Raw genomic sequence first — 9,504 nt, forward strand, 5'->3', positions numbered from 1 at the left:
TGTAGTGCAAAACCTGGGAGGCCACTGGGATTGTGCTTAAATTGGGGGGTTACCGGTAATTTGGGAGTGATACAGAAAGTGCTGCACTACATAAGCTCTTACTTTTGGGAAATAGTCACCTGTTCCATGCTCATCAGATAATAAATGGGATTAGGGGGTGCTCGGCAGTACTCTGTACCTATAATAAATGGGATTAGGGGATGCTTGGCGGTACTCTGTACCTATAATAAATGGGATTAGAGGATGCTCGGCAGTACTCTGTACCTATAATAAATGGGATTAGGGGATGCTTGGCGGTACTCTGTACCTGCTGGATGAGCGACGGAGCAGCATTTGGGGCCGAGCACCTTCAAACAGTGGTGAGCAGTGATTTACCACCTGCGAAACCTTGTGAGCTGGTGCTTGGGACAATTCCTTGCCCAAAACTCACCCGAGCGCTGTGTCTGCAATGGTGTTTGTGTGAGAAGCCAGTGCTGGTGGGACAGTCGCGGTCGTTTCGTGGCAGAAACAGGGATTAAAAGAACAACCCGTACCCAGGGCAACAAACCCACGGAGGCAGCTTATTTTTAATAAAGACTCTGCGCTCTTTATTCCAAAAGACAATGCACATCAGATAAAATAGTATCAAAAAAATATGTACAAAAATAGCAACTATTTGCACCGGCCTTGCTTTATACCAGCAAAGTTAAGAATGAGGTGTTGAAGCAACAAGGATGTTTTACCGTTTGTAAACCACGAGTGGGGAAGAAGAAGTGGCTACGACACAACCATTTTCCCAAAGAAATGTCTGGGAAGTTCAGTTTATGTCTCATTTTCTCAGCCCAACTCAGCATTACGTGCCTGGCCCTGCTGCTCTTCCGCTGCCTGTGCCAAGGACGCACCGTGATCCCTATCCGGGGCAGCTCCGGGACGGCCAGAGCTGCTCGTCCAGTGTATTTAGTGCAAATGTAGTGGCTCTGCACTGATTTAAGCAGCATCCCAAGGGTCCAGCTGAGCCCATGGGATTTTGGCAGGGCTTTCTCCCCCTGGCGATGCCGTCAGGAGGGATGCGTGCTCTGCGGGGAGTGAACTGTCAAAATGGGCTTGGCTTCGAGGCCGTAAGGGCTATTTTTTCTTTTTTTGTTGCTCCAAGCAGAGGATAAGCAAAGTGCAAAGTGGATAAGGAGTGGGGCTGGGTTTGAAACACATTGCAAAAGAGGAGGGGAGATGGCCTTCTGGCCCGCGCACCGGCTGCGAGGGGACGGGCCGGGGGATACGCAGCATCCGAGAGCAGGAGCTGGAAGAAAAAAAATGTTATCTCAAGATATTAGGGGTTACTTTCAGCCAACTAGAAAGCAACTGGTTGTCCTCCAAATTGGGCAAGCTGCTTCGATAGCGAGGAGCAACTGAATATCCGCCCCAAAGGGTTTCGGTTTCTGTGTTCTCCCCTCCCTGCCCTCCCTACCCCTGAGTTTTCCCCCGTCCACGCACCCCCAGCAGCTTTGCCTTTGCTACGCCTGTTGGCTTGCAAAATCTGGACCTAGGGGCAAGGCAAAAGATCAGTTTGCAATTAATCTTGTTAAAAGGGACAGGTCTAAGCAGTTTCTTAACACTATCTAGTTGTCTGCAGTTCCCTGCCGCCAGAGGGAATTGGACCACTGTGATTTTTTTGAAGTCTCTTTCAGAAAGAACAGGCACCACAGAAACATTTCTGGAGGTTCAGGGGGAAGAAACTTCCGTGTACTTTTGTTTCAGAAGATTAAATATGTCCCCGTGGAGCTATGCTGATTTACACCAGCTGAGAAACAGCAGTTGAGATGTTTCCTCTCTTGGAAATCTCATTTATTTCTACGCTTTCTCCCATAGACTTAATGGCATCTAAAGTTTTAGGTACAATTGGGTACCAAAAAAATAAATCTCTGCTACTCTGCTAGCGCGAATCGTTGTCGTCTCACTAAAAAGCCGCTCGTAAAGATATCGTCCATCGTCCTCTTGCTATCCCGACGCCGTGGCGGTGGGAATCGAGCTGATTTCACTTGCGGACGGGGAGTTTGCGGCTTTGAAAGCTGACGGGGAGCGTTGAGCGCTTTGGGCTGTTGCTGTTTTAAAAGAGCTTCTACGGGAAGGTTCAAAGAGCGGCAACACCCGGATATGCAAAACTCATCTGTCAGTGCGCTATTGTCCCTGTTCCGAGGCTTTCTGGTTTGGCTTCTCAGGGCTGTTAAGGCAGAGGCCGTTGGCGTCTCGGCCGTCGAAGGGCAGGGGGATGGGTTTGGGTGGGGGCGAGCTGGCGCGGCTCCATCCCGGCCAGGGCGGCCGCCTTCGCACACGTCCTGGCAAACCTGGTCCCCGGCTGCAGCTCCGCGGCCATCGGGCGCTTCGGGTTGTTGGCGCTTGTGGCAGAAAGGGGTTTAATTCTCCCCAAAAGCACGTTGCCCCAGGTGGAGGCTGCGGTGCTGCCCGACAGCACACAGAAATCCTGGGGGACCTCTACATCCCCTCTAGGACCTTTAGCAATTAAGGTATCAATGGCAGAAATGCACTTTTTTTTGCTTTTTTTTCCCCTTTTTTAAAACTAATTTTTAGATCGTAGCACAGCTGGTGGCCCAAGTGGCCAAGTTGGGGCCACATCAGTGCCAGCCCGGGGTCAGCAGTTTGCTTTTTGCCAGCTTGATCTCAGCAAGGAGCAAAGGCTTCAGGGGGGCGCAGGCAATTTAGGAGGGGCAGAGAGGGACGATCGCTGTCTCTGGGGCTGGACTGTCCCTTGCTTTCTACCCCCAAAAGAGCCCACAATATTTTCCAGCTGCAGACCAGCCCTGGAGCAATGCTGCCAAGTGTGCTGAATGACACACTTAGAAAACCTTGGCCTTTTTTTGGGTATTTTTTTTTTTTACTGTTAGCAACGAGGGAAGCTTGGGCGGCAACTAGAAGATGCTTGATCATGACTGCGAATGAGCTCTCCCTCCCCTACTTAGTGCTAGAAAGAGCGACGCGGTATTAAAAAAAAAAAAACCAACCCAACATCTTAACAGAAAAGGCTGCTTTCTGCTTAAAAAAGTGGTTACCACCACAAGGGACTCCAGCCGTTCAAGTAGTAGAGGCACGGCAGGTACTGCCAGCCGCCCCGCAGCATGAGCAGCGATGCTCCGGGGAGCTCGGCCGCTTTTGGCCCGGCCGGCTGCGTGTCCAGTCTGCTGATTTCGGAGGCGACCTGTTTCCTCTTGGTTTTATACCTCCTGTTCTGGAACCAGATTTTCACCTGGGTCTCGGTGAGCTGCAGGTTTTTGGCCAAGTGGGCTCGCTCGGGGGCCGACAGGTATTTTTGGTGGCTGAATTTCCGCTCCAGTTCGATGACTTGGGTGTGGGAGAACGCTGCCCGCGAGCGCTTCGCCTGCTTGGGGGGGCACTGGGCGATGGGCAGGGGCTGCAGGGGGGGGTCACAGTCTGACAGGTAGGTCTCCACCGTGGCATCTGCGGGAGGAAAGAGCTGAGAATTACCCCCTTGGAAACTGCCCAAATCACTTGTTTTTTCCCTTCCAGACAGCAAAATACTCGTATTATCTTGGAAATATTTTCATTTAATGGAGCGAATACCATCTTAGAGTCACATAAGTGAGTTTTCTCTCCCCAAAATCATGCTTCTTGCTTCATGTAAGCGTGCATTCACTATCAACATGCATTCAAGGCACTAAAATAATATAGAAAGGGATGTTTTGCAGTGCTGGTGGGGATCTGCCTAAACCCTCGAGGTACTGTTACGTGCGTTACAGCATCTACAGCTCTTGAGATTTTTATTGCAGAATTCCTACTGTTGGGCACTTCTTTGAAACCCCCTCTCTGCTGTGTCTACGGGAAAATCCTGGTTCCCAGAGAAACCAAATTTTGATCCTCAAGCTACAGAGGACAGCTCAGAGATGGGAAATCAGTGCAGCTTGAAGCAGACTGCCGTTAGAAAGCATTGAAAATAAATTCCTCCCTTTTCTCTTTCACGACCCCGGGGCCATGCCAAGAAATTTTGGGGCAGATTTTTAAACCTTCAGGCCTGTGTTTCCACGTAGAGCTGCAGCCCTGGCCTTGGCTCACAGCTCCAAAGCAGCATCTCGGTGTTTGCCGCCCACTGATTTCTTGTGGCACTGATGGGTTGCCCGAGCCACGACCCAGAGAGGTGCTGAGCTCCCTGGGAAGCATCGCCTATGACTGTTAAAACTTCTTAAGTCGCTTTATTTATGCAGTTAGTTCCTTTTTTGTGTATTACCCAGCTTGGGATGGAAAGAGGCCAATTTTTTTGTCTTTCCTTTAGTCATTTTTTTTTTTCTTTGCTTTAGTAATTTCTTAGTATATTTTCTGAAGCAGGGAACATAAAGCTCAAGATAGAAACAAGAGGCTTAATTCCCAGCTTGTGTAAATCATGGTTGTCCAGCTGAAATCCCTGGAGCTGCGCTGATTTACACGAGCCACTTTCTGGGAGATTGGGAACGGCTTTTAATGTTTTTTCGTAATAATCAGCCTGGTGGCCGTTCCTGAGCTTGCATTTATGTAGAAGCTTCTTTTAATAGAATTGACTTGTAAAACCAAAATTCCCCTGGCAAGGGCTCTCTTAGCAAGCAAGAGCCCGTCGCTAGAGAGTTCAAAATTGCTTTTTTGGCTCAGGCCAGGACTGCTTGGGCAAGGAAAGGCTGAGTCCCCTCCCGCAGCCCCGGCCGTGCTCGTGTGAGTGCGATGAGAGAGGCACCGGTCAAAAATAATTTGCTTTTGAGTGTGATTTTTGCTATGTTGCTTCTGCAGTGAGCTGTTACCACCGGCGATGAACGCAGCCATTGCATGCTAGAAAGAGGCGCTGGATGCGTATCGAGGGGAGCAGGATGATTATTAATAACCCACGCGATGTGCAGTGGTACAGGCGGGAAGGGGAAGGCAGAGCCCTGCTGCAAACGACACAAATTCAACACGGGGATTTTTGAAACATCCCCGAACTGGAGGCACCCGGGAGCTGGGCTGCGGCGGCGGCACCGCGCTGACGGCTGCGGGAAGGACGGGCACAGACTGCCCCTCTGAGCTGGCAGCCCTGGGGTGCCCTTGCTGGGGACCTTCTGCATCAAAAGGGAACTTTATTAACATAAAGTTAATAAATGCATTATAATAATGAATCTATTTCCCAATATTTTGCAGAAATCCATCGACTGGGCTTTCTTTAAACAGAGTTTTAGGCAGATTCGGTCCTTTGAGTTATCTGAAGTGGTTTGCACACTGTTATTTCTCTTACTTTCCCACTGCTAAAGCACAGATACTCCCTGGTATTTAAAGCACGGCTTATTTGGCTCTGGCATGCTCGAGGCAGCCGGATCTGGATCCTGCCCCTCGGATGCCTCAAGCGTAGACATTGCTGATCCGTTCCCCGGCCAGGGGCACAGCCAGGAGCTTCCACCCCCTTACCTGCGTCTGCCTCGTGGGGTGTCCCTTGGCCTTGGGATGCTCCTGGGGGACGAGGGCTCCTGGGGGGGTGCCTTGGGGCAGCCCCTGGGGCCGAGCTGCCCTCGCTCCCCTCCTCCGTGGCCGCCCCCGGCTCCCTGTCCTCCGGGCTGCCAAATCCTCCACTCTTGTCCCTCTCCGGCCGCGCTCCCCGCTCTGCCCCATCCCAGAGGATATCTTGGATGAGGAAGGATGTCCGGGGCCTGGAGGAGATGGGCATGGTCTGCTGGGCTGCCGTCGGGGTCCAGCTCATCCCTGCTGGGGTGCTGCTGGGTGCTCTCTGCCTCCCTGCGGGAAGCACCCCGGCACTCATCCTCCTCTTCCTCTCCCTGCCCAGAGGCACGCTGCCTTCCCACCCTCCTGGCTCTGCATTTATACGGCAGGCAGCCAAGCCTCCCAGGGCTGATTGGAGATCCCTGGCAGGAGTCTACGCCCTTCGGTTGTGTCTTGGCTCCTGCCGGTTTTCTGGCTGCTTGCTTCTCCCTCTCGCTCCGGACGCCCTTCCCCACGGATCTGTGGGGTCACAGCCAAACTTCAGCCTCTTCCTTTGCCCGCCCCCCCCTGCCCCGTTGCTGGCAGATCACCCCCAAGCTTTTACGAGGAGAGAAGGATGCCTTAAGCGGATTCATCCTTTTGGGGATCCAAATGCCCCCAGGGTGGGTGTTTTGGGGAGAGGAGGGGGGAGCAGCATCGCTGCCTTGGCGGGACGCTCTGCGAGGGGACAGATTCTGCGTCCCCAGTGAGCTGGTGCCCTGACTGCTCCTGGTTAGGGAAATGATTTATGTCCTGGGATAATCCCTAGAGCTCTTTGGGAATCTGCTGTTTTCAGGGGGAAAAAAAAGCGAAGAAAATAAAAGGATTGGAGGGGTTGTTTTTTGTATTTTGAGGGATTTGAGGGTTTTCTTCAAACCCCTGCATTTTGATGCACCTTCAGTTTGTTGAAAAACGGGGGGAAAACGTCAGACCTGTTCATCAGCTTTGCAAAACTGCTCTAACGAGGGCTTTAAAATGAAATTTAAGATATAACAGACAGGGAGAGCTGCTCTAAAGGCAAACACTGGCACAGAAAGGGGCAGAGGGTTCACATGAAAATTTAAGCCTAAACCTGAGACTAATTCCTCCACCAGCTGTGGAATGGGACAGCATTTATTTAATACACCATCCTGCAAGGCCCTGTGTTCAAAGGCACCCAAAAGGAGCAAAACCTTCCCCATTCCAAGCAAAAACCACGAGTGCAGCTCTCTGTTATACCAGATTTTTTTTTTTTTTGGAGTATCCACTTTATTTGTAGTTGTTCTTCTAGAGTTTCTGTTTGGAAAACAACTCCCTGCTTGCCCCCCAAACAGCCGTGACCCCCTCCCAGGTGTGGGCAGCCCATGATGAAAAAATCACCTTGCCCCATCTCATAAGGCAAAGCAATCTGGTGGGGAAACCCCCGTGGGAGCAGGATTCAGCTCCGCCGCTGCCGATGGGCAGCATCCCTGGGAACTACAGGCACCCTCTGAGCAATGTATATATATATACGGTGACCTGTCTGTATAGCCCTGCTGTCTGCAGGCTCCTTTTGCTGTCGGAATAACATAGCATCGATCACCTCTTCTATTCCTAAAGCCTTCACTCAAACCCAGCCCCTTGTCCTCAGCTGAAAAGCCCAGGCATGGGGGGTTTTTTAACCTTAAAAAGGGAAACAATAGATTTCCTTGAAATCCCCTGAGGACTTTGTTGATTTTATAGGAGGGTGTTTGGTTACCGCAGCCTGAAGCCCACAGCGGGTTGTACAGACGTGCCCCAAGCCCTGCTTTTAACCTGCCTTTTCCTCTCATTCTTTAACCTGCTGCTGCTCCTGGCTTAGAAAATATTCACTGCGTGCTTGGAAGCTACTCCAGTAGCTCCGATAATTCAGCCTCATTGACCTCCCGTAGTCCGAGAAAGGGAATCTGGGAAGATTTATGAAGCAATTGGAGTCCAGGAGTATTATTGCAGCCGTGCCCCGGCTGCTGGCCCTCTAACCCCCCCAGCTCCGCTGCTGGAGAGAAGATCAGGAGCTGGCGTAAGGTGCTGCTGCGGCCACGCTGGGTGGGTGGCTGGGTGGGGGGGCTGCCCCACGGCTCCCTGCCTGACTGCTCCAGTGCTTAATCTGGATCCCACTGTGCTGCCCAGGGGGGAATTGGGATGGGTGGGGGAGCTCCGAGGGACACCGGTGGGTCCCCTGGCAGGACCAGGGCTTGCCCAAAGGCATGTTGCCCAAAGGCATGTCGGGCGTGACTGCCAGCACAGCACTGCGCGGGGATGCTCGCTCGGGTCCGGAAGCCGTGCCGGCTCCCTAGGGGCATTCCATGCCCAATTTGGGACCCAATTTTCCCACTTGCAGACACCCTACCCCTGCCAGTTTTAGGCTGCCCTTGCTGATGTGGGAGCTCAGCACGTGCTTGTCCCCCCGCCGCACACCCAGGGGCTCAGCCCTGTCCTCCATCCCAGCTATTTTGGGCTCTAACACGAAGATGGAAGACCCAGCAGAAGGGTTTCTCTCCCCAGAAGCTGGGCAGTTCCCTTCCTTCCAGGGGGATCATTTCATTTCAATTTAGCATTTTCCTGCAAATAGAGCAGCTTTACCGTAACTATTAGTGAAATCTCCTGGTGCTGTCCGTGTGCTCGATCCCTCTGTCTGTCGGTCTGTCCTGGGCAGCCTCGCTGCACGGCTCTTTTGTGGCCAAGTCTCTTCTCCCTTCATTGCCAGTATCTGCATCCGTGGCTCACACAATGAAAATAACTCGTAGCTGATAAGCAGTGAGTAATTTGGCCCGGGATGGGAGTTTTGGTCCAGGAGAAGGCTTTGGGGAAACGTGGGCTGGTTTGTGGATGTGGGTGTGTTTGGGAAAGCTCTTTTTTACAGTGGTTGGTGTAGTGGATGATTTCTGATTTGGGCTGGAAACGGGGGAGGTTTAAAGCAACAGCCCTGGCATGTGCTGCAGAGGCAGGTGACAGAGGACATCCGGCAAACACCAGGATTTTAGGGATGTCCTGACCCTATGGGAACTGGGCTTTAGGGTAACCCCTCCAAAACATATGGAGGGTCATAAGTGATGCCTTCAGTGCTCATGATTCCCACTTTCAGGCTTTTTTTCTGAGCTGGGGAGGGTAGCACTTTCCTCCTTTGATTTCTGTGTTTATCCGGGGGGAGTTTCACGTCATTTGCCTCATTTGGTTGCTGAACCTCCAAGGAAAAACCCTGGGTGTTGTTAAGACTTGCAGGTGAGCCCATGCACTGGGGCTGCTGCTGTTTGCCGGGGCTTTCCCCCATGCCAGCAGCATTTCCCAGTGCAAGGACCCTGTCGAGTCCCCTGGCTGCTCCGAAGCCTGGAGAGAGTCCCGAGACTCCGCTTATTTTGGGAGATATCCCTGAGTGAGTGTGGATGGATGAAGGGGAGGAGAAGGGACAGCACCCAGCCCTACCCAGTCATTTCCAGGGTCCCGGGGGGGCTGCAAAGCCTCGGAGTGGCAGGATGGCGAGCAAGCTATCTCACCGAGAGGGTTTTTCGGGTTTGATTTGGATGTCAGGGATGTCCCATTTGGGAAGCGAGCGAACGCCGGAGTGATGGGGCTGAGTGGGATTAGAGATGAAAGCTTAATTGCCTCCTGCAAGTCTCTTTTCACCAAACACTGGAAGGATAAGAAGCTGTTGGGAAAGGAGCAGGGAGGAGAGGGCGGCAGCCTGGAGAAGGGATGGAGGATGCGAGGGGGAGGTTTTGCCTGTCCCGTGCAGCGGGGGCTGCGTGCAGGTTGCTGTCTGGGTCCGTCGCTGGGATATCTTGGCATCACAGTGGAAAGATCCCAGTTAAACCAACGTTTGGCAGTAGGCATTGACCTTTGTGGGGTTTTTCCCCCCTCCTCGATATGAGTAAAGCCTCTAATGGGGTCTCACTGGGTTTATTCTGTAAGTGCGAGGCCGTGGATTCGTGCCGCCTGTTTGGGATGTGGCTGTGCTCCCCTTTGATCTGCCCCGGGAAACCGCAATGGCATTCAGCCCTCCTGCATTTCATAAAAATATATATATAT

General features: G+C 52.3%; 1 protein-coding gene across 1 annotated transcript; it reads right to left on the reverse strand.

Annotated features, from left to right (window-relative positions):
• Positions 1 to 1,107: 1,107 nt before the first annotated feature.
• On the reverse strand, positions 1,108 to 9,339 carry NKX3-1 (NK3 homeobox 1). Its single transcript, XM_009635803.2, has 2 exons — positions 5,413 to 9,339; positions 1,108 to 3,450 (listed from the first exon to the last, which is right to left on the reverse strand). Exons 1-2 carry the CDS (start codon positions 5,759 to 5,761, stop codon positions 3,041 to 3,043), a joined length of 759 nt encoding a protein of 252 aa, XP_009634098.2. The 5' UTR covers positions 5,762 to 9,339; the 3' UTR covers positions 1,108 to 3,040.
• Between the last annotated feature and the right edge of the window lie 165 nt (positions 9,340 to 9,504).

The sequence above is a fragment of the Egretta garzetta genome, unplaced genomic scaffold (genome assembly GCF_000687185.1).
Source record: "Egretta garzetta isolate BGI_Z169 unplaced genomic scaffold, ASM68718v1 scaffold233, whole genome shotgun sequence".
Classification (NCBI taxonomy): domain Eukaryota; kingdom Metazoa; phylum Chordata; class Aves; order Pelecaniformes; family Ardeidae; genus Egretta; species Egretta garzetta.